Source organism: Pithys albifrons, chromosome Z (genome assembly GCF_047495875.1).
Source record: "Pithys albifrons albifrons isolate INPA30051 chromosome Z, PitAlb_v1, whole genome shotgun sequence".
Classification (NCBI taxonomy): Eukaryota; Metazoa; Chordata; class Aves; order Passeriformes; family Thamnophilidae; genus Pithys; species Pithys albifrons.
The window spans coordinates 32,281,455-32,307,456 of record NC_092497.1 but is presented as its reverse complement, the minus strand read 5'-3'; the positions used below and the strand labels follow the sequence as shown (position 1 = coordinate 32,307,456).

At 38.6% G+C, this 26,002-nt stretch overlaps 1 protein-coding gene across 2 annotated transcripts in view; it reads left to right on the top strand.

Annotated features, from left to right (window-relative positions):
* The window catches only part of PCSK5 (proprotein convertase subtilisin/kexin type 5), a 199,014-nt gene that overhangs the window by 22,646 nt on the left and 150,366 nt on the right, over positions 1 to 26,002 (top strand). For both annotated transcript variants that reach the window (XM_071581350.1, XM_071581351.1), the window contains exon 3: positions 18,846 to 18,959. In XM_071581350.1, the coding sequence (XP_071437451.1) occupies positions 18,846 to 18,959 (114 nt within the window). The remainder of the gene's footprint in view (positions 1 to 18,845; positions 18,960 to 26,002) is intronic.

Here is a 26,002-nt window from a genome sequence, read left to right as displayed (position 1 = left end):
ATGATTCTGTGATAAACTGAAGACATGTGAATTAGGTATTCAGACAATTTCCTCAGCGTTAAGTTGTATTAACTGCATGCCCATCTCTATTTGGATGAAAAGATAAAGGATATGCAGTATAACAATTTTGTCCATCATTTTCATTATCATCCACATCATCGTGGTAAAAAATATCCCACAGAATAAGTAGAATAAATATCCTAGAAGATGATAGTTCTTAAGGTAATAAAAGGCAACTGTAAGATTGATAATATATTCAAACAGATGTACTAAATTTTGTTTCATTTTGTTAATGAGGTCCCCAGTTCTTCACATCACAGTGGAGATCTGAAAAAGACATGTGGCCCACATGCTCAAAAATGTAGACTTAATAATTCGATTAATGTCACTGTTGCCAGTTTTGCAGCATTAGTCTTTGTTTGTTAGTCTCAGTGAAGATGGCAGCTCATCATTTTTAATTAATTTCAGGTAGATTTATTTGGAGTTTGAACTACTATTTGATGGTCCAGGTTCATTGATCTTTCAGAAACAGAAAGATTTCTGGTCTCTACTTCCACTAAAATAAGAAGCAAAGCTACCTAATTTTTGGAAGATACTCTGCTGGAGCATTTCTGGAAGATGCTCTGCTGGGTGTTACAACCCAGTCCTGGAGCCCCAGGTTTTACTGGGTGTACATTTTAATTTCAGGCTTAAAGAGATTCCTCCCACTCAAATGCTTGTAAAGCCATATGATTCTTTGATACCTTGAATTCACATCCCAAGAAAAGCTATGGCTTCAAAGAGAGTAGGCTCTCTAACACCCAGCTTGTAGCCAGCCTGCAGGATCAGGTGTGCCCTCAGCAGCTGCTGCAAATGATCCATTATTAAGTTTGTTAGAAATGACGAAAGGGTGTAGAATACACAGTTTTGGTTACACCCACACAGTGATAACTGGTCCTGGCAGCTCTAACTAGGACACAAACACAGAATGGGCCAGTACGACCTGATGATAAAAAAATGTTAGTACAGGAAAGCAAAGGGAGGTAGTCTTATCTTTGACATAACACCCTGAGCAGAACCTTTGATAGCAGCATGTAGAATGTTGGCAAGCATATTTTTCATGACACCAAATAATCTAAGCTGTCTTCAGAGGATAGGAGAGTAGTGGCAGAATCCCATCCTTGTTACTGGTAGCACAATTGTGTTCTTAGGAGATTAGAGGGGAGCAGAATTGTAACAGTCACAAGTAACCTTGGGCTTTTAAAAGCCATGGACTTGAAGCTTAGAGAAATTCAGATGAGAATGTTGTTATAAGTAAGGCTGTGTTTCATGTTGGCAAGGCTACATATTTAGTTGTGAAAATTGAGTGAACAAAAAGATTTTGTTAGTCAAATGAGATAACTCAACAGTTAAACAGTGAGACCAGGTGAATGACTGATGTCTATGTGGGTAGCCATAAAATATACAAGCACACAAGGGACCAAGAGTCAATATGATGCTACTTGGTTGCAAAATAATAGGAACCATCATGCTTTTTTCTTGTTCACAGTTTGACTGGAGGTTAAGTTAGTTATTAAATAATGCAGTATTTACCACTGTGGACACTTTAATTGCCTCAAAAAGCTTTACTTGAGTAAGTCTTCCGTCTTTAATTTAGTAAAAATCAGGAATAAGGCTTGCTGTTTCCAAGGAGCCTGTTATTGGGTGAGTTAGAACATGAACTGAATCACAAGTAATGAGAGGGCATAGCAACATGTCCCTATGTCACCTGCCTCTGAAGTATTAATTTCATGTAAACATGAACAAATAGTCCTACAACTTGAGGGAGTTTTTTTCATGGTTTTTTGAAGTATGAAGTTGCTGTTCCCTGACAAAGAACTCCAGTAAATCCTGCTGTAATTAGTGTTGTCCTAGCTGTTTGTCATGTAAATTTTGCAAAAGTTGGTTGATATTTTATTTGCCTAATGGCAATGAAACTTACTGGGATGCCTGTTATGTTACTTTTATTTTAAACTGTATACATTGTCAGCAAAAATCCCTGAGAATTCTGTGTTGCTTCAGCAAGAATCAAGAATACTTCTAGCATTATGAGGTTGCAGTGGACTTAGTTTCATTTGTGACTAGACAGCATTTCAAAATACACCTAGACCTAGAGAGAAAACAGAGAGATAAACCCCAGTGAGTAGAGCAATAGTGGAGTGGGATTGGAGCTGCATTTTGTAGCAGGTTTTTCCCTTATCTTAGAATTACATAATAGTTTGATTTGGAAGGAACCTTTTAAAAGTCATCTGGTCCAACCCCACCCACGATGATCAGGGATGTCTTCATTTAGATCAGGTTGCTCAGAGCCCCATTTGACCTGACCTTGCATATTTCCAGGGATGGGGCACTCTAGGCAACCTGTTACTGTAACTGTAAAAAATTTTTTCCATATATCCAATGAACCCTCTTTTAGTTTAAAACCATTGCCCCTTGACCTATAGCAACAGTCCCAGATAAAAAGTTTGTCCTGATTTTTCTTACTGGTCCCATAAAAGTACTGCAATAAGGTCTCCCTGGAGCATTCTGATGGTCAAAGATCCTCAGAACTCTCTCAGTCTTTCCTCATAGAACAGCTACTTCAGTCCTCTGTCTTTGTGGCCCTTCTCTGGACTCGTTTCAACAAGTCTATGTCCTTCCTGTACTGAGGACCCCAGAGTTGGATGCAGCACTCCAAATGGGTTCTGCACCAACCCAATACTCAAAAGACTTGAGAAAGGAAGCTGAAACTTCTAATCATTCTGAAGAATAGCAACCTAAAATTTGATGTTCCTTTTCTGCACATGGAACAGTGTGTTGGTCTGTGGGGGATACAAAAACAGTTTAAGGCTGAACCTTGTGTGAACTGTAACTTAAAGATGAAAAGCCAATATCACATGACTATACGTGGTCTTCCTTTTTTTCTGTGCTGGTCAAATCCAGTGCTTCTGTAACAACAAGAGTTCTTCAGTCACCAAATTTTGTCATGTAATGATAATTTCACTTATTGACAATAGGTAGAGATATTTAATGAAGTTAATTGTAACATTAATGAGACAGGTTTGTTTCTGAAGAATAAAATCTTTGTTAATGTCTAATTCTGTTACTTTATTAATGTGATAGCTGACTTCGCTGTTAGAACTTAAAGAAAAACAAAATGATCACTGAAGCTTCCTAATGAAATTAGCTTTTAATTCTTTCTACTAAAAGCAGAAAAATGGCCAGTAGAAATTCAGTGTAATATCATTTTAGAAAAGAGAAATATTCACTGTTGGAGAATATGGAAGTTTTTCTTGAAATATATTAGTATTTGATTACATACACTTTCATCATGATTATTCTAGTTGTTGGCACCTTCCTCAAAGGGGTTTTGTCCCCATATTATATCTAATTGCAAGTGCATTAAAAAGAAATATTAGATTGGATTCCAATTTTCTGGTTGCCAAGTCATTTTACAGAGCTCCTTGGCAATGACAATGTTGTTGTTAACTTTTGGAAGAGAACTAGAGATTAGTTCAGAGATTTTAAGTGGTTCACTTCCTTATTAGTGTAGCAAATGACAAATGAATCCCAACCTCCCCCTCAAAAAGACACAAAACATTATTCTGCAGAATTATACTCTTTAGCTATTTTCATAGTATTATTTTATGAAACTAGTGAAGGGATTAGCAAGGAAATTGAAAGACCACAAGATGGCAAGGAGTTACGTCAGGATTTTGACCAGGGGTTTTTTTGAGTAAAATACTTCAATGCCCATTTAATGAATTTTTTGCAACATCACAGAAATGCAGTGTCAGACCAGCTGTCAGGTATTCCATTCCTGCACTCAGCAGTCTATAGGGATTGTGGTAGAGCTAGTGTTACGGTCTCTAGACTTCATGGCCCACAAGGAAGATGTCAGCTGACTCTGAAGTGGCAGGCAAGGGACTAGCCATCTCTCAGAGAAGCGGCTAAAACTTTCTAAGTCAACAATATTCAAAATGAGGCAGATTTCACTGGTCTCTTTTTGTCTAATGCATTTGGAGCCTTCTGGTTTTAGAGAGGCAAAAGCAAAAGACCCCACATATCGCCAATGACCTGGGGTTTTGCAAGGGACTCTATCAAGAGAAGAAAAAAATACAAGTAACAGTTCTGAATTTTTCAGAGCAACATGTGTGTTGAACATGGTAAGTCTAAAAGATTTTTAAAATTGACTGGATTGTAGCTGGGTTTTAGCTTAGAACTGTTTAGAAATATGGGGGATTCATGTTCTTTGACATTTCTGCACTTGGTGAATTTGGGGCTTGTGGTAGTGGAACTCCTTGGCTTTCCTTTTCAAGTGTGTTCTGCTGTTAAAATACGTTCCCTTTCTCATAAATATATTGAGCACAGGTTAGTGACAATATTTATGACTGTAGTCTAGATCTTGTTACAGATACTTGGCTAGGAACCTTCAAAAATACATAGAAATATTCTTTGTGAGTACTTGAGGAGAAAACTCCCTTCAGGGGATGTTTTTGCTGTGTAGCAAACAAACATTTCTGAAAGTTGTTGTTATTCAATGCTATATTCACATAGTAAGATTAAGATTCAAAATGTAACATACCTCTTAAATTTCTTGTGTTTGGAGACAAATTAGGGAAAAAAGTTTTCTACATATTTTCGTTTCTCTAGAGGAGCCTCAGTGAAAAATATGTTTTAGTATCTTAAAGGCTAAATGTAAGCTGTTCATATGTGATAGTAGTCACACTTTTCTTGTGCAGACAGACCTTTCATGGAGCTGCAGTGCAAATCCCAGAAATGGATAAAGTCAGAAAATTGCCTTACTAGACCTAAAAGCATTTAGCATTTGGCATCTTACTTTAGAAAACAGAAGTACTTAAGTTGTAGATAGTTAGCTACCAATACTTCTTTTGTTTTCTACCTTATATTCTGTAGGTATTAGAATTTTTCACAATATCATAATTACAAAGTTGGCTGTGCATTAATGAAATAACAAAAACTAGGAGGAGAAGATCTCTGTCCATCTATTGCATCATCAGAGGACATGTCAGCATCACAACCATGGAGTTAAAGTTTGGAGAAATTACTTGGGCCTCATACACTCCAGTATGGTGCCGCACACTGTGAGAGTCTAGCTGGCAATGGATAATGGGCAGGGACTAGTAGAGGTTGCAGCTGCTTTTGCTGAGAGTGCAAAAGGTGTATGCGGCATGCTGAATGGCTACCTTAATTAGGCATAATTGGGTTCAGCTTGTGTACCTTGAGTTAGAATGGTTTGGGTTTTAAGGGACCTTAAAGATCACCTAGTTCCAGCTCCAGTTTAGACTTAACCTACATGCTTTCTAAAGACTCTTCATTCTGGCATAAGGTTTTCTCTGCACTTCTCTGACAGAACATTTTCCTGCTTAATGGTACATCTGTCTGGTTGGCTCTTCCTGTGCAGGCTTGGAATGCTCATCCTCACTCAAAGTGAGGCCAGTAATGGAGTGATATACAGTGCATGCGCAGGGAGATTACACAGCCTTGTACAGCTTTGTTTTCTAAGTACAAATGCTGTTTAATAAAAAAATCCAAACAACAAATCCAAAACTAAGGAAAAGTCATTTGCAGCCTAAAAAGAAAAGGGTGTTACATTCCTTTCACAATTTAGAAACCACTAAAGAATTTTGCTCACCCTTAACAATGACAAAAATCTGTGTGTGGAAAATTTAACTCCCTAAGATGAAAATTTCATCGTAACAGTTATAAATATGTAAAATCAGAGGGTTGTAAGGAAGAGCTCTTTGCAGTGCTTTCTCCCTAGATGCTAATAAGTGTTAATATTTGAGTTTCTTTACAGTTCTGGTATAGTTTGTTTTTTAGCAGCAAAGTGAGTTCATAGGTAGAAAATGATAGGACAACTAAATTTTTTTTAAAAATCAAGGAGAATCAATCCTTTAATTTTTACTCTGTATTCTAAGAGCTTGACAGGGAAGACAACAGCTGTGATAGCTGCAGTGGTCTTGTGTTACACTAAGTGTGCTTTAGCTGTTGTTGGAGTCCGTTTGCATTGATAATGTCAGAAAGATAGCAAGTTTGTGATTTGGCTACTGAGCTATAAATCTGCTGGATGTTAAAAACAGTCGAAAGACAAGGAACTGAAGAGATCCTAGTTTTGAACCATGGAAAGATGCACCATTCTGGAAGCAGCTGATCCTTCAAGGCCAAATGTCAGAATATCAGTGAGGAACATCTTAGGCACATCTTAGAACAAACTGTCTAGGAATATAACAGAACTGTTTCTACACACCATTTCCTGAGGAGATTCATTGTCCTCTGATGCTGATGATATTGGTTGTAGTGAAGCACATTAACAAAAAAAGGGGATTGAAATTCCTTTTTTTTTTTTTTTGCTTTTGCATTTGGAAAACATTCTGGCAATAGTGTATGTTCCTGACATAATGCTCAAGATTTTTATGCATCTGTCTGCCTACTTTTAACAGGCAAGACAATCATATTTAATTCCAGTGCTTGTTGTCTGATCCAACTATTCTAAATGGTGGACAGCAAGAAATTACGATACACATAGATAAGATAGGCAGGAACAGAGAGCTGTAAAGACATCTCTTCCCCAAACAAAGCAGAAGAATCTCCCCACTACCCAACTTTCTCCTTTTGTCACCATTTTATAAGTCAGTGTCTCCGGAAGGCCACTCAGTCATCATCCTTGGCTGATTTGTTTCAATTTAGCAGACCCTTGCCAGTTTTAATAGTGCAGAGGAGGTGTCATGCAGCTACATCCTGTTCACAGCTGTGCTTCTTGAATGTGTGCAGCCTTCATCATACAACTACTGTGCTCCTTCCTGCTTCTGACTACCCACCTGCAAAACATTAACAATGCTGACAGTTGAATAAAAACTTCTGCAAGTGGCAAATGCACACCATGTATTTTATTCTGTGGAATTGTATTTCTCTTGGTGTGACACAATGCATTTTGTGAATACAATGTTAGTAAAATAAAACACTCTTTCTAAATCCATATAATCCACTTAAAGCAGTCATGCCCATTAGTGTGTTGACTGTTGCTTACATAAGGTCTGTTTAACCTGTATTATTGTTTGACATTATTTTTCCGTTGTTTTTTTTTTTTATTTTAAGAAAGAATAAATCCTTTCGCTCTCATTGATGCTGAACTGCTACATATACATAAAGAGCAGAATATTGGCTTACCTTGACTTGAGTAAAGGATGCAAATTAAAAATTTCTTATTAAGTAGGTTTACCAAACTGAGACTCAATCCCCTAGTTCAACTGTAGATGTTATCACAACTCTATGTGACTATATAATAAAATCAGAATTTCCAGATTCTACAAGGTTTTCTGTTTTCCCAGCAGTTCCTAAGAAACTGTTTCTCAGAAATACAGATGCCAATAGACTGATGCTTTTTAAGATCAAAAGGAAACATTATGATCATACAGTCAAACCATCTTTGACAAGATGTCATGTGGCTCACCAGAATTTTTATTTGATGCAAATCATAAGTTTTAGAAGTTTTCTAATTTTAAGTAAAACTCTGCCAGCAATGCAAAGTATCCAGATCATTTTAAGATGTTCTGCTTTATGTGAGGTTATTTAGCTTCAACTTTCAACCATTTCACATTGCTGTAACTATTTGTGAGTTTGAATAATACTCCTGTTAAGCAGTTTGATGACCTGGGTATGTGTTTGAACACTGTGACCTAAAAGATTTCCCTTTCTTCAGTTAGGAACACATCCCAATACTGCTGCCTTCTGGATCAGTTTTTCTCTTCATCATATTTAAGCTTCTTTTTTGAGTCCTGGCTGTATCCTTTGACTTTGATGCAGGAAGCTAGCAGTGAGATCTGCAGCCTTGCTCAATGCAGATATATGGTAAATTTGCATGTCATTTTATGAGCCCAAATGCGCTTCAGTGAGGTAGTCTGAAGAAGATACTTGGGTAATTTGTTACTGTTGCCATTGGGTAATTTGTTACTGTTGCCATTGCAAAAGACTGAAATTTCTTGCCATTCCTCTTGACTTTCACACTGTCCTGATAAATAGTGGAAATGCAGTCAAGTGATTTTAAGCTGTTACATGATGCTAATACATGTTTGTTAATCCACCAGAGTCCAGTTTTGTATTTCAGCCTCTCCTATCAGGAGGCAAAGGAAATGGACTAATGATTAGAGGTACAATAATAGTATTAATAGGAAACAACTGCAGTTTTTGAAGCTGCTGAAATGTCTTCACTGGTGAGAGCAGACATCTATAGGACATCTCAGATTCCATCCAACAAAGCTTAAGTTTGTACATCAGAAAATACATGTTTGCACATTTGAAGTTTATCTAGATTAGGAAAAAAACTGTTTTGTAAGTACAGAGAGTATTCATAGATGGTAATTGTATAAAGAACACATTTATGTTAGGCCATTTTAAAGTCCTTTTATCCTAATGACGACAGTAGAAATAGCTTGTAAAGATTGCTATTAAATCATATTGAAGCATAGGAGACAGAAATTTTGTCCGGACTGTAGAGACCAGCTGCAACCCTGTAAATGGTCTGACTGGAGTCTGGAAAGCTTTAGTATATGCAGTTTAAACATCTATCCCATAAATGCTAGTCATGGATATAATGATATTTATTTTCTTTTTCTCAATTTCTAATATGACAAGTATTGTGAATTACGGATCTATAACAGAGTAACTGTTCTTGACATGTTTCAAGTGTCAGAATGTGTGACTGTAGTGCTACAATTCATCACAAGTATATAGTAAAGCAGATAGAAACCACTGAAGCCATATCAGGACAGACTGGCTTTTCTGTGCCTTTGAGTTGGAAAAATGTGCACTGAATTTCAGCTTTTTTCCATGGGTGACACTGTGGTAGCTTGCCCTGCTGTTATGCAATATGTGTGTCTTTGGGCATCAAGGGTAATTTCAAGGATTCTCTGCTGCCTTCTTTCCTCCTCTGCTTTTCTGTTTTCTGCTCAGCCTGTATTAACATTTATTTTTTTATCTTACTTTTTTCCAGAATGTGTAACATAATTAGGACAACTGCTTTGATTGTAGATTGTCATTGACCCTTGCTGAAGAAGCGCTTTGTCAGTCAGCAAGAATACATCACACAGCACTGCTTGAGTCCTTGAGTTTTTATCCAAGCTGTAGTGGGTTAACCTGGCAAAATGCCAAGTGCCAACTACAGACTCACAGACCCTACCCCCCAATCCTGAGGGAAAGGGAGGAAAAAACCCAACTAAAACTTAAAATTACAAGCTTTTTATGTTTACACAGAAGAGAGAAAATTGAAAGCCAGATGCAATATATGCAAAAGTAAAAAGAAACAATAACTCCACACTAAGTCGCCTACCCAGTAATATAGATTCCACCACCCAGACACACAAAAACACCCTAAAAGACTCTTCCCAAGAAATACCCAGCAAGAGAGAACAAAAATCAACAATAAAAATGTTTATTTCCCAAACTGAAACAGCTGTGAAATAGCAGTAGTTCTCACAGGACAACACAGCAGGTCCACTCATTACCACGCCCATGAAGGAAAAGAGGCAGAGGCACCTCCCTCCCTCCCTCACTTTTATACCTGTTTTGATGTCAGATGATATGAAATATCTCTTTAGTTGCTTAAGTCAGGTGATCACCTGTCTCCTTGAATCTACTTAACACTATCAGGGCCTCTGAACTGAGGCCTACTAAATTTAAGGCCTGACTAAAAACTAAGGCCGACTAAGCCAAAACTACCACACAAATTTAGACCCCCTACATTTGTGAAATGGTATCTGCAATTAATTTTCCAATGCTCTTGACCTATGTCAACATCTGCTTTACCCAACTGTGTTAATCTAATTTTATGGTGCAAACTGGCTGTTGCTATTATGAGTCAAAGAATACTGATAGGTTAAGAAAATAGCTTAGGTTTTAATTATTGTACTAGAGGGGTTCTAAGAGATGCCAGAAAGTGAAACAGAAACACTGTTAAGAGTTTAACAAACAGTATCTTTCCTACCAGAGGCTGCTAAGTGACGAGTTTTAAGGAAAAAAAGGATGAGGGAGAGAAAACCAAAAGCACTAAGCCCAAACATGTAAGCACCCCCACTCACCAAGGGGAATTGCTCACACTAAGTTGTCTTACCGACCCAAACATTTAGATTCTCTGGAGAAAGAGGCAGAGACTGAAGTTCCCTAGGCGCTGGCTCGCTCACTGCAATAACAGGCATCCCCATTATTTCAAATACAAGGTATTCTCACGTGACTAGCAAGCAACCAGAGCACAAGTCATCTGCCCTTAAAATACAGGCTGTTAGTGAGGTCTGACTGGGCAGGTGTGGCCAGTACCACCCAGTCTGAGGTGTCTAGCCCCACCTTCTTGTTACATAACAGTCTTCTTTCTGTGTATGTGCACAGGCACTGGAATTTCCCTGAGCATGTGCATAATCACCTGGGGGTCTCCAATAAAATGAGTCTGGGGGCAGCCATTCTCTCCTTCCTCTTCACTTTCTCCTCCAAATGACCTCTAAATGCAACTAGCGAATCAGAGGAGACTAATTAGTTTACAGGGAGCTCTGTCTTCAAGGTCAAAGTTTCTCCCTTATCAATGCTTGTTACCAATAGCCCAGTAGGAAAAGCATAAACTTTGTCCAGGTGGCTGGCCAAAAACAGACTTAAAAATGTCAACATTTCCCAGTAAAATTATGATCAAAAAACCTGCACAAAATTCTTCTTGTGCTGAGTAGTCCAGTTTTTTTGAGTCTTACTGCTGTGACTGCACATGGATAGTAGGAGGTGTGTCAACAGTCTTCATCACTTCTCCTGCATCCCTGAGTAATGGCTTGGATTTCAGTTGTTCACTGACCAGGGTATGGCCCTTGTATATTCTTGTGTACTTCAACCCTAAATCTACTGACTTTTTATTTTCATTCCAAGGTGAAATGCAAAAAGAGAATTCTACGAAATGATATGTTTAAGTAGAGCTGCTATCACAGAAAACTTCATGATGGGACAGCTAAAATACTGGTTTTGTTAGAAACATGGAATAATAAAATGGTTTGGGTTGAAGGGAACATTAAAGATTATCTTGTTTCAACCCTCCTGCCGTGGCCAGGGACACCTCCCACTAGACTAGGCTGCTCAAAGCCCTATCCAACATGACCAACATCCTGCAACATTTGCGGGGGTGGGTTATCTACAGCTTCTCTGGGCAACCTGTTCCAGTGCCTCACCACCCTCTGACAGTAAAGAACTTTCACATAATATCCAATCTAAACCCAGTCTATCTCTGTTTAAAACCATTACCTGTCATCCTATCACCATACTCCCCGATAAAGAGTCCTTCCCTATTTTTCCAGTAGGCACCCTTCAAGAACAGGAAGGTTTCTGCAAGGGCTCCCCAGAGACCTTCTGTAGGCTAAAAAAAATCTCAGCTGTCTCAGAATTTCTTCATAGAAGTGGTTCTCCAGCCACCTGATCATCTTCATGGCCCTCCTCTGTACATGCCCAAATAGGTACATGTCTTTCTTAGTCTGGGGGCCCCAGAGGTGGATGCAGTGCTACAGGTGAGGTCTCATAAATGTGGGGTAGAGGACCTCGACCTGCGGGCTGCACTTCTTTTGACACAGCTCAGCATACAGCTGGCTTTCTGGGTTGGGAGAGCACATTGTGGGTCATGTCCAGGTTTTCACCCAACAATATGCCCAACTCCTTCTCTGCAGAGCTTCTCTCAGTCTCATCACCTAACCTGTATCCAGGTTTAGGATTACCATGACCCAGGTATATGATCTGATACCTGATCTTGTTCCTCTTCACATGGTTCACATGGGCCCACCTCTGAAATCTGTCAAGGTCCCTCTGGATGGCATTCCTTCTCACTAATATATCACAGAATCACAGAATACAATAAGTTGGAAGGTACCCGCAAGGATCATTTGAGTCCTGCTCTTAGCCCTACAACAGGACTGTCCCCAAGAGTCACGCCAGGTGCCATTATCCAAATGCTTGAACTTCTTCAGGCCTTATGCTGCAACCACTTCCCTGGGGAAGCTGTTCTAGTACCCCAGCCACCTTCCTCTGGTTGAAGAATCTTTTTCTACTATCCAACTGAAATGTTCCCTGACATAATTTCAGGTTATTCCCTTGGATTCTGTCTCTGGTCACCACAGAGAAGAGAGATCAGTGCCTGCCCCTCCTCTTCTCCTCATGACAGAGTTGTAGACTGCAATGAGGTCTCCCCTCAGTCTTCTCCAGGCTGAACAGACCAAGTCACCTCAGCCGCTCCTCACATGGCTTCCCCTTGAGGCCCTTCACCATCTTTATTGCCCTCCTTTGAACATTCTGTAATAGCTTAGTATCTTTCTTATATTGTGGTGCACAAAACTGCATACAATATTCAAGGTGAGGCCGCCCCAGTGCACAGCAGCATGGGACAATCCCCTCCCTCGACTGCTGGAGATACTTTGCCTGATGCCCCTCCCAGGACATGATTGGCCCTCCTGGCTGCCAGGGCACTGCTGACTCATGTGCAATGTTCCTTCAGTCAGGATCCCGAGTCCCTTTCTGTGGCACTGCTTTCTCATTCTCCAGTCTGTATGGACATCTAGGATTACCCAGGTGTGGAATCCAGCGCTTCCCTGTTGTTAAACTTCCTGTGGTTGGTGATTGTCCAGTCCTCTGATTTGTGGAGGTCTCTCTGCAGGGCCTCCCTGCCATTGAGGGAGTCATCAGCTCCTCTGAATTTTGTGTTGTCTGCAAACTTGCTTAGTATCCCTTCTAGGCCTGCGTCCAAGTTACTTTTGAAGATGTTGAAGAGCACAGGGCCTGAGATGGAGCCCTGTGGAACCTTAGTAGTGACAGGTCACCAGTCCAGTGTTACCCTGTTCACTGTTACCCTCTGTGCTCGACCAGTGAGCCAGTTGCTCACTGACCACATGATGTGTTTATCTGTGTGTGTGCTGGACATTTTGTCCAGAAGGATACTGTGAGAGACATTATTGAAAGCATTACTGAAATCCATAAAGGAGCAACCGTAAGAATTTTTCTCCTATGGCCTATTCTGGGATAAGCACAGTTCTGTCTTTAAAAGTGCCATTGTCATCCTGTCCTTTTCCAAGAGGATCTATCAGAACTCACATGTACATGTTGACTGTCTTTAGGCAAGTACAGAATGAAGTGTGCTAGATACAGGATGAGAATATCCTCACTGGGAGGGATGATAATGCTCACCCAGAGCAATTCTTCTGCAGACAAACTTTAATTAACAGTGCTGCAATGCTGTTCAGTGCCAGCTTTCCACACAGATGATCTGTCCTGGCTCCATTCAGATTCACTGGCTCACTGGATGTTACTTTCCATATCACCTATCTGAGTTTTCTCTCTCTTTTTCATCTCTAGTGTTCCTGTGGCACCTTTCTTCTGAACTGAGGAGGAATTTGCAATTTCTTCTTATAGGTGTAGAACAGGCTAAGGTGAATGATGGGAATATGAGGATTACAGTTACATTTGGGAGCGACACCCTCAGAACCTCTTCTGCACAGACTGCAGACCCACACCTTCATGTTTAATTTTGCAACAAAAAAGTCAGATTCTGATATGAAATTTATAACCTACTTCAGAATTAGGAAGGGGTTTTTTTTTAATCCAATTCTGTTTTTCTCAAAACGAAAAGGATTACATCTTCAGTTTGTCTGTAACTTCTGCTTTATATAATGGCATTTTCACATACTGGACTTGACACATTTTTAATAATTTTGATTTTTTTATTCAAGCAGACTCCCTCATAGTATACTTGAAAAAAATACTCTCTCTCAACAGTATCTAGTGTTTGTGTTTTAAAAATAATGCTGCTGTGATAAATCAGTGATTTTTTTTCAGCATGTCATAGTTTTTTCATTTTTCAAGCTTTTTTCCCCGCAGTTTATAGCACTGGGTGAAGGAGATCTTAGTGCAGCATATCTGCATGGGGCTCCTTTTCCAAGAGTTCAGTTGAATCAATGAGGCTGAACATGGTAGAAAGTAGTTTTGATTCACACAGAGATAACATTTCAAGTTTTAGCACTTAAGGAGAAAAAAAGAGTGCTTGAATTAGAGCAGATTTTATTACCATAGCAGTCTTCCATGCAAGTCTGTGAAGAATAGCTGCGTCATGCACAGAACAATTCTGTGAGTGCTGAAGTGAAGAGACTGGAAATGGTGATGTTTTTTAAACATAGTTTGGTCTTCAATCTGGCCCAGCTTTGATTTCTAGACTTTCAGGAAATGAAAATTTTGAAGCTGAAGTCAATGGGAAGACGTCTACTGTTCCCCCCTCAGTAACTGTGACTTCATGGAAATGGTAAAATGAACCTCATTGTTTGCATAGACTCTCCTTTTGGCAAGAAATGGGAATCTCTATAATCAGTTATTCCAGAGATATTCTTTCAAAGCCTTTGGGTTAGAAGGTGCGGTCACCTTTCAAAAATAAATATTTTTATACAAGTCATTGAACAGTAACATGTGGATGAATACTCAAAGGCAAGATATGTCACAATACTAAAATAACTGCCAAGTCTTGACCTTGTTTTCAGTGATGAAGCCCAATAACTGTATCATTTAAAGTAAACTTTTCCATTTAAATAACAGTGATATTCTATGTAATCAAAATTATATGTACTGATATGTCAGATGAGTAAATTGCCTTATAGGAATGTTTTAAATTATATTCTAGAAGGTTGTAGCAATACAACCTCAGAATAAAAACAGTCAGCGGGTCTCAACATAAGGTGATTACTAAAACTCTTCCAGACAAAGCTATAAATAGGACTGTGATCAGGCATGTTGGGATGCTTCAGGTTTCTCTGTCTAGTGCCCTGTGTTGTCTCCCCCATAACAGTGGACAGTCAATGACTGAGAGGGATCAGTTTGACTTCCCCCTTTCACTGATGTTGTTATCTGTAGTGTTCAAAGTGAATCCTAACGTTTTACACTAGGTTTGTGTAGTTTGGAGAAAAGGAGTTTGAGAAACAACCTCATTGCACTCTTCAAGTTCCCGGAGAGGGAACAAGGTGAGGGAGGTGCTGCTCTCTTCTTCCTGGTATCCAGTGATGGGACATGTGAGAATGGTTCAGAGCTCCATCCCATCCCATCCCATCCCATCCCATCCCATCCCATCCCATCCCATCCCATCCCATCCTGTCCCACTCCATTTCATTCTATTATTAAAGAGGTACCTGCACTATCTTCCCATATGCATATTTAGCAAAACATGCCATTTACCCACATTTGTATTTGTATAAAATCAAATGGCTATTTTCCTTAGAGCAGTTCAATGCATACACAAAATTGTCATTAGGTCTTGTGAGAAGACAAGAAGTAATGTTTCTTTTACTGTATTTGAGTCTGATTATGCAACAGCCCTTCTGCAAAATTACTCTTTCATATGTTTTCCCTAATTTTGCTAGGAGCTGAAGAAATAAGAATTATGGGCAGCATCTGGCATGTAATAAGGGCATACCCTGCAACAGATACTTTTTATTCAAAGGTGGTAGATAAGATGCAGAAAAATGTTTATCCATACCTCACTAAAATATAACCACCTGCTATTCTACAGGCTTGCAGATTGACTCAGTTCGTACAAACTCTTGTACAAATTCATGGATGTACATAAGTACCCACATATATTCAAAAATATTTGTGTGTCAAATTATATATGTTCCAGTAAATTGGAAGTGTCCAGTGCTGCAGTGTTTATAATTGCTTGGACTAAATAACTGATAAGTGTTCTCCTTAATATTGTTTTGAATAAAGGAAACATAGAAAAGAAATTAATTGGGATATTTTTTGAGGCAGCAATGTATGCATGTATCAGTCTCCACAAGTACTATGCTGCCTTTATGTTTCAGTCTTTTTAATGATCAGCAGATATTTAGATAGGCAGTAAATCAATAGAGACAAAATATTTTCACAGGGGACAGTTGCACTGGGGATCAGTTAGGTGTTGACATTTTCTTTTTGGTCTGTGTTTTTGCTAACCACCTGAGAAAACTTTATTCTTTTCCTGCCATGTTACTGGGAACAAGCATTGGAAAGAGGAAAGCTTCGCCCTTGAAGATGGAGCTTTGTGTAAACTACACTTAATTGGGTTTCTCTAGTTCACCAACAGTGTTTAGGGGACATTTGAAGGAGAAAGTGAGGATAAGGGAGAGGAAGGCTGCCCCCAGACTTATTTGCTGAAGACCCCCAGGTGACTATACTCATGCCTGAGGGGAATTCCGATGCCTACACATACACATGCGTGAGGGAGTGCCCTTACATAACAAGAGGGTGGAACCAGAGGCCTCTTCCTGGGTGGTACTGGCCACAGCTGCCCAGGTAGATGGAATTAGCTGACTGAATAAAGGGGCAGATGGCTCATTATCATGAACTGGCTTACTTCACATGAAGGATATCTTTGCCTAGGACAGCCAGGATGCTTGCTATCAGTGTGTCAGCTGATGCTTAGAGAATGCAGTCCCTGCCCCTGGGGAGCATCCTGTGTCAGTAATACAACCTATGTGAGTAATCCTTGGGTGACAAGGGATATTTACAGATGGGGCTCCGGTTCCCTCCTCCTCTTTCTCTTTTTTTTTTCTGGTTCCTGTTATTTGATCACTTCTGTTAATAAAGATAATGTGTTGCTGAACTCTTGACGGTGTTTAGTCTTGCTTTTCCAGCATCTCTTTGAACCCCCCATGGAACAACAATAAAGAGTTTCGCAATTTGTCTAGTCAGGAAAGCTTTCATTTATCCATATAGAAATGGTATGAGGTTGCTGAAGTTCTGCTTAAACTTGTGTATTGCATAGGCTGCTGGTATATTTTACACATCTTTGGTTACGGTAACAAAAGAAAGGTGTTTTTCTAAAAATTCTCGGTTTCTAATCAGTGTTCTTATAGAAGCCTTGATGTACAGGAGTCCCTAAGGCCGAATTAGATGCCTTGGATCTGTGATTTATGGTTCCTCTAGGCAATAGTAGTGTTAGTGACTACCTTTCATTAATGTTTGTGCATCTCAATTAGAGGCAGCAGTGGTGGAAGCTTTAGTCCTCTTCTGCTGAGTTACAAGAGAATAGGGTTCATTATAAGTCAGTTAAAAATCAGTCTTTTTCACGGAGGGGAAAGCTACTTAAGAGAGTTATTCATCCTTCTTTAAAGCAGCCATAAGGCCTACTGTCTACCGAAGTATTTTGACTCTCCCTCCCTTGGCCTTTGACCAGATATTCTTTGTTTATCTTGGAAGCCTCCAGACTTTGTTACATCAGATGGTGCCCAAGACTGAATAGCCATCACCTTCTGCTAAGGACATTTCTGTATCCTGTAAGGTCTGAAGGGAGCAGTCAGTTCTCAGTATCTCCATGGATTTCAGACTGAACTGAAAGAGGAGGACAGAAAGCAGGACAGAAGGACACACTGTCGAATTTCTCCATTCTCATACAAGTGACTTACGATTGTTCCTAAAGGTTTAACAGAAATGTGTTTCCATGTGGTCACTACTGAGAGTCTGTATCCTTAAACTGCGTAGTTTCTCCTCTATAAGAATACTCTTGACGCTGAAGTTAATTCTGGGGAAGAAGAAAATTTAATTTCTTCTTTATGAAGAAAATTATGAAGTCTTGCCAGCCTGTATTAAGACTGTCCTAGGAATCCTTTCTGGACAAATTCAGGAATGTCTTCCTGTATTTTTATTGGATCAAGAAGTAGAGGCCAGAGTGGTATGGTAGGTCTGTCTAAAGATTTGAAGCTCTGTTGTGAATGCAAAGTACAAAGATTAGCCTGCTAAGGGGGGAAATATTAATACCATCTTTGACCACTGACAAAGAAATAGAAACTACTTTTATATATTTGTATGGTGTTTTACATACACAGATATTCATAAACAGCACAAATAAAATAGAGTTGGCTGGCAAGAAGAAATGGCTGTCTTGCTTAAAGAAAGGTGAATTGGATTTTTATAGTTATATGCCTTAAGAAAATTAGGAAGAAATATGAGCTGCCAGATGTGTATAAATATAACTAGGGTTTTTCTGTGGTTAGTTTATATTATTTACATTTATAGAAACTAGCTTCCACTTAAAATAGCTAATGCAGAGTCCTCTCTGCTCTTATGATTGATGTCACTTCTGTTGTCACCCTGTTTGGATGTCATGAATCTTTGAAGAGGTGTCAGACAGACAAGCATATAACTTTCAGAATTAGATTTTTAACCCTTATATTTCTCTTCCCATTTTAAGCCCTTTTTGTGGTTGTTTTAATTTGAACTGTTGCTTAGTACTCAACTGTTTCTTCCAGGGGAAACTTCAGTGTAAAATTAAGTTCCAAGCTGTCTGTCTAACAGAATGGTGACAAAGAGTCACTTTACTAAAAATAAAGTTTAATATTGGTTTTTCCTTCACTCCCTTTAGTGAAGGTGATTTAGATATTGGTCAGGCAAAATGTTTGAATATATCTCTTAATGTTTTCATTTTCCTCCCTCTTAGAAATTAAATTAATTCCTCATTGTAACATACTGTTATATTTTGTATAAGTATCTATTTTTGTAAATTAAAAAGAAGCACTAGTTTAATAATGAAAAATAGTAAAATAATATTTAAAATATTATAGCAATTAAGTCCTTCTAGCAGGATATTGAAGCAGTTGTTCAGTTAGATTTTTAACACTTGTTAAATTGGATATATTCCTTAGTGAACAGTATGCCAAGGTGAGCGGAACATTTCTACTGCCAAAATGAACTCTTTAACATGCAATATGTCCTGGAATATGGTAATGGGAAACATCCCAAGATTTCACACAGTTCTTGATGATCAACACGGAACCCTAACACTTTCCATATGTTTTCCTGGTTGGCAGGTGGAGTGGATACAACAACAGGTGGTTAAAAGAAGGACAAAGAGGGATTATAAACCTGGTGGTACCCAATCCACTTATTTCAATGATCCCAAGTGGCCAAGCATGTGGTACATGGTAAGTATATACAGGGCCATAGGCTCTATTCCACTCTAATGTTTAGTTGTCTGGTTCAATATTTTGAAAAGGGGCAGAAGAGTATGTCTGGAAAAAACAAAATTTGAGGATTTTTTTGTGACTAATGAACGTCTGTAAACTCCTTACAAGTATTACAAAGAATTCGTGGTGAGCCCTGCAATAAGAAGCATTTATTAATGCATTCTCTCATGAATTCTTCCTATTGCAAGATGTGTTGAGAATTACTTATCACAGGATAAGCTTTCAGCAATGAGAATGGAAGGAACATAGTCACAACTTGTGAGAGCCCAGTTGTGTTCAATGCTTAATTCACTGTCTCAAACATAACTATATTGTGTCCTGAAACAGGAGAAAAAAGCCAGTGACTCTGACCATTGTATTATAAGTACACTCTTTTTAATTATGAACAATTGCATTGTTGAAATAAATGGATTTTTTATTCTGTTTCTTGACTGAAATAAGTTCTGTGTTGTGTGAGAAAAAAAAAATTATTTTTGGACTGGTAGTCACACTTAAAGCCTGAAGTGAAATGTTTGTATTCGCAGTAATTTTTTTTAAGAAAACCCTCATTTTTGCTTATGAAGGTGCAAGTCTTAGAATCATCAAATGGTTTGAGATGGAATAGACCTTTAAAGTCCATCTAGTCCAACCCTCCCACAGTGAGCAGGGACATCTTAAACTTAATAAGGTTGCTCAGAGCCCCATTTGACCTGACCATGAATGTTTGCAGAGTTAGGGCATCTACCACCTCTCTGCACAACGTAGTCCAGGATTTCACAACTATCGTTGTAAACAAATTCTTTGTTATATCTAATCTGAATGCACCCTCTTTTAGTTTAAAACTACTGCCCCTTGTCCTACAACAAGAGGCCCTGCTAAAAAGTTTATTCCCGTTTTTCTTATTGGTCCCCCTACAAATATTGAAAGGCTGCAGTAAGGTCTGCCCAGAGCCTCTTCTCCAAAACAAGCAGCTTCAACTCTCTCCATCATTCTGATAATTTCTGTGGCTCTTCTCTGGACCTGCTCAAATGTATCTTTCCTGTACTGACAACCTCAGAGCTGTACCTAGCACTCAAGATGGGGTCTCGGAGTAGAGGGCAGAATCACCTCCCTCAACCTGTTGGCCACACTGCTTTTGATGTGGGCCGTGGTACAGCTCCTTTTCTGGGCTGTGAGTACCATTGCTGGATGCCTAGTCTAGTTTTCCATCTAATACGCAAAGTTGTATTTAGTAGGCAGTTGACTGCAATGACACATCTCCATTTTGGCTAATAAGAGACTTGCTCTTCTTCTTTACTGTCCTGTTTCGTCTAAGTTGCTTGACTGTATGACACTCTGAAGGTTTTATGACTTGATAGATTGAAGGTTTTATGACTTATTAGATTGAATAGCTTCAGACAAGAAGGAGAATATGCCTTTCTGCCAACAATACATAAGGTAATTTTTCTGTAATGTCTTTCAGGTATTTTATTTCTTTCAAAGCATTTGTTTATTACTTTCAGTGAATGAACAGGATTGCCCTAGCATAGCTTTAAAAATATTTTTAAGGTTTTATTCATTTCATTCTGACTTGTAATTCATTGTTCCATACATCAAAACCCAAAAATGTCATACATCATTTCTAGCTAACAGTAAACAGTTGCTGTTAATTCACTCAGTCAGAAGTCCGTATCTTCATGGATGCATCATATAAGCATGGCATCAGTCTACTAGCTTTGTTATTCAGCTTTCTGAATTCTTGTATTTTAATAAGAGGCAAATAAATAACTTCCAAATTCTTCTTATTTTTATGTATAATAACAGTAATACTGACTTCTGTTTTCCAGTGGAAAAATTGTTCCACAGCAGTCTCTCTGAGCTATTAGAGATCTGTCTTTCATGCAGTAACCCCCCTCATACAGTAGAAATCTGTTTCATAATTGCTTAGTCCCAGGATTATGTTGTTATAGCTTTGGGTATTTTGATTGTATAGTTTGAAAACAATTTTCATCCCCAATGTAGTCCTTCCTGATTGTTTGTGAAAGCAGTATTATTTTTGATCATGGCAAGTCTTTTTCCCAGTTTATTGAAATGTGTATACTTGTCTATCTTCTTTAATATGCACATTTATTCAGTCTGCCTGTCCTATAAATATGTGCATAAGATGACAGACAGATTTCAATAAATGGCAGTAGATCATGATACTATGTCCTGCCAGTTCTCATTTAAAAAAAAATATTTCAATGTTTTCCATTGAAACAATAGTGACTTATCTTTAGTTCTTCTTCTGTTGCCACTACAGACTTGCAGCTCTGTGTTAGACTAAAAAGAGGGAGGCCAAACTTTGAGAATCATAGTGGTCAAGAAAAAGCCCATTATATATTGTGTATGTTAGCTTTGGTGTTTTTTCCTTTGTGCTACTACATTTATATATGAAGTTTTTAGTACCAGCATAGCTTTTTGATGGAACTACATTAGTGAGATTTTTTTAACTGGTAATAAATGCTGATAGCAGTTGCCTCTAATTTTGATCAGGAGGGTAGCAGTCTCCTATTTATACAACAGTTGTGTTGTCTAGCCACATGCTTAGCAGCACCCCACAAATGCACACAGAAAACACTTTAAGGCAGCAAATGGACTTTACTGTTTGTCTTTTACAGCTTTCGTAATTTCTCATTTCTGTCCCTGTGGAAGAAAGTCCTCAGTTTGAGACCTTCTGGGAAGGGATCATTCCTGATGCATTGCATTTACATCCACTGAGTAACCCCATTTATTTGCAATATCTTCAGTGATAATGATTTAATGACATTTTGTTGAGAGAGATCAGTAAAGTATTAGCAACTGTGCTATTTCATCAGAGAGAATAGCTAAAATTATGTGAATGGGTTTACTTCAGGACTGACTTGGGTTGTTACCAGATATCCTCATATGGCTGTATTTGAGATTGGTACCATAGCTACTTGTGTTAATTTTCTTACCTTTGTAACTTGAAGGGAAAGAAGTTCATGGTTAGTCATTGCTAGGCCAGAAGAGGCTTTTAGGCTGCTGCCTGCAGGCATGTTGTTGAGCAAGTACTAAGAGCACTCTCAGACACAGATTTGCACTTGGATTAATAAGTAACTTCATTGCGGGTTAAGATTTAGACCTTTGGCTGTTGAATGGGCACAATCTCTCGCAAGGCCATTATTGCAGTTCAGATTTGTTGACACAACTCCTTTTATTCAAAGACTTTCTCAAGCCACATCTGATGGATGGTTTTTTCCCCTAAGATTTTTCTTCACATTTTTCTTCCCTGTTATTTTAATTATCTGAGCTAGAAATAATATATTTTTGTTTGGGTGATATCCATGGTAAGTAGTTACAGGAGGGATGCAGGCCTTCTTTCTCTTTTGGGCCATCACAAAGTTTAAAAAAATTTAAAAGAATCTATTAAGAGCTGTACTGTGAACAATTAGAAGGTCTTCTTTTAATTACTATATTTTTCTCCATTTACAGTAAAATCATTCCTAGAAAGAGCAAAGTGATTAGGAACATAGATAGTTCTTTAGCACCTTATGGTTTTGTTGAACCTGGAGCAGACAGTACTGTCAAACACGAAAGTATACCTTTACTTTTCAACACCAGAGAGTTAGTTATTTATTGAAAAACTAATTTCTAATGCTTTCTAATAGCAAGGGTAAGGTGATTTTCTTTTGAGTTCCCTCCTCAAAGCAAGGAAAGTTGGAAAAACACACCAACTTCTTTAGAATAATCTCAGATATCTGAGGCATCTCTGCATAAGAGAAGAATAGAATATTTTTATAGATTAAGTAACATATGTAACTTCACCTATCCAACTACAATTCAAAACAAGCTTGCTCAGAATGAACTGATAACAAAGAAATAAAGTCCCTAGTTAACATCCTGTTCCAAATTTTGAGTCAGAAAACAGCTAAGTTCCATATGCCATTCCCAGAGGTTAGCTACCTTTGTATCACCATGTTAACTCTAATGAATTTCTTGATTTCCTTGATGTTGACAAAATAATCTGTTAGTCAGTAACTGGATGAACTACATGCAATCAGTGTGCCTAACTGAAAGAGGTCAGCGTCAGCTGTTCTGTACCTCAAACTGGTTTTGCTTAACTTGAAATAACAACAGAGTCTTCGAAATAACTAAGGGGATTTTGTGGCTCACCAATTTCACTGTGTCTGCCAGCTGGTTGAATGAGTGTCCTCATCTTGCCTACATAGTAACCCTCTAGGTTTTAAAAACTAGAGGAAGTAAATGTATTAAAAAAAAGGTACAAAATTGTGGTTAATGTAACTAACTTAATAGATTTCAGTCAGAGTACTGTCCTTGCTGATTATTTCTTTTTGTTCCCCACTCCAGAAGAGCTCTGTAATGGTCAGCTGAAGCTGGAATCACACACAAGCACAGCTTTCTGCAGCTGCAGTCTAGCTCTGCTGTGATGATGGGCTCCATTGCATATTTTTTTCACTTAGTTGTTTATTTTTTAACTAACTATGGTTAGATTACAAAGATGCTGATTATGTCTTTGCGATCAGTTCAAACATGTACAAGTCTTCTTCAACACTGATCAAGGATAATCCTCTACAGTACTGTTGCCATCCCTTCTATTGTTAATAATACATACTAGTGTTGAAAGAATTCTTTAATTTGGAGAAGTTGCCACGTTCTTTCTGTCTGTGTAGCCTAGTTACTGATGGGCAGGAACTAAACATGTAAAAAGATATTTCTGTGGGACTGAGAATATGCTGGAGAAGGTTATGATTTTTTGAGATCTGAGACTGGAGGGAGAGGCATTGTTCTGTTAAAGAACCTAAGAATAAATGAGATAATTAAAGAGTGTGGGCCAAGTTTTTTCTTATCATTGGATGCCGCTTCATTAGAGTAAGAGGAAATGTGTATCCAAGGTTACTCCTAGCTGGGAAAGGTACTGTACTGTCAGAGAGAACAAGGAAAGATAGAACTTCTGCTGCAGTAAATAAATAGGCTGCGATGGTATTCCTCTGAGAAAGTACAGCATAAAATCACTATGCAACTTTGAAAATTATGCTATACTTGGAGGAGAATCTAGTCAGTGTCTCTAAAATACATACTTAATAGTAATTCTGAATGTTTTTATAGCAGTGAAACTTACCTGAGAACATAGGGAAATATCCAAAGTCACTGCAGTTGTAAACCACAGCAAGATGTGGAACATGGGAACTTGTCTGTCAGCTTCTTAGATAAAAAAGTGTGAGATTGTCACATTCATAAGCTGCTTGGAATAGAGTAACACCATCTATTACTTATCTAAACCAAGAAAAAGGCTATATTTTAATTGTCATTGTTAATGCATTCCACATCAAGATAAAGTATAATTCAGAGCCTCATTGAAATAAACCTTCTGTTTTGTTTTACATGTATGTTATGATATAGGTATGGTATTTCCCAACTTGATGTTCCCAGAACATGTGCCACTCCCCACTGCTTCCCCCTCCCCCCCTGGCAGGCTGTAGAGGGTAAGTGGAAGCATAAAAGGCAAAGATCACAGGTTGAGGTAAGAACAGTTTACTGGAAACAGCAATGAAAATGAAAAGTGACACCAAAAATACTTGTGGCAGAGGGTACAAGAAATGCAACAATTCACAAGGAACCCCCCCCAACAATAAACAATACCCTACTGCTTCTAGCCATGCACATTCCTAGCTTCTGAAAATTAACCCTGTCCTGAGCAGAACCAGGACAGTGTTTCTAAGGTCCACACTGAGGTCAGCTCTTCTCTCTTAAATCATCTTAAAGCCTGTTTTTGCTGTTCATCCCTACAAACGCAGTACTTCTCCTTTTGAAAATTATTTTCCTTTCTCAAAATCCTTATCCTTTTCTCAAGCTTTGTTGTTTTCTTTTCACATTTATTCCTTGCTATTCCTTCTTTCTAGACAAATCAGTACTTTGGGAGACTAGGCAAAAGAGGAATGCTAGGAGCAGATGACTACACACTCTTCTCTTTGGAACCTAAATGAAGGACTTTTGTTAGCTGCCTTGTAGCACTTCATAGTCTATTTTTCTCTGAGAAGCAGGCAATATAAAGGACTAAAAGACAGCAAATTTTATGTAGTCTTCTTAAATATAAGAAAAATACAAAACTTTCAAAAACATACTCTAATAGAAATCTGTAAACCTAAGAAAGCATGCATTGCCTGGCTCTGCTGTTTCTCCCACTGGTTATGTTACGACTTAGCTTTGGTGGCTTTTCAAAAAGCATTCATGATTTCCAAAACTGGACTGAAAGGATAAGGATACCCACAAATGCGAAATGTTTTAGGTGATTCAAGGTGAAAGAGAATTATAAGCAGTGTCAGCAGGGCACAATAAAACCAGGTGTCTGAGCCAGAGTGAAAGTGAGCATTTACCAATTACTTTAGACAGCTATGTAATATTATTGCACACTCATAGATGTAGAGTGATGTTACTGAGGTTTTTAGAAAGCTGTTGAAGACAGAAGATTTCTTCAGAAAATCCCTCCAGTATGCTACATAGTGCTCTCCGGTTACATTTGTGATTTCCCAGCTGAGCTATACTAGCATTCAGGGGGAAGGACAGACACTCCTGCTCTGACACAGTGTAGTTGACTCTGGATGGCAGTCAGAATAGGGATTTATCATCCATGGGTAATGTGAGTTTCCTAAGGTCCTGTAGCTGTGAAATAAGGTGGAGGTGAAGAGTTAGACAGGTGAGTTGTCTCCCTTATGCCACTGATGAGATCTGTGGGGAATTGCCTTACCTTGTGGTTGTCCAAGTGCAAGTAGCAGAGCAGAGAAATACGTTTTACATCCCTGGCCTGGCCATTAACGAGGTCAGCTAAGGCAAGTGGGACTCTGAAAGGAGACAGGAACAAAGGAAAAAGTGGTAGGAGCCTGATGTGATGGACAGGAAAGAGGCAAAGGAGAGAAGGAGAGGTCTAAGTGGATCTGTGTGTCATCTGGGGTACAGGGGAGACAGAATTCAGAATAGAATTTCATCTGCCGTATGTGAACAACACAGCAAGGGAATACATG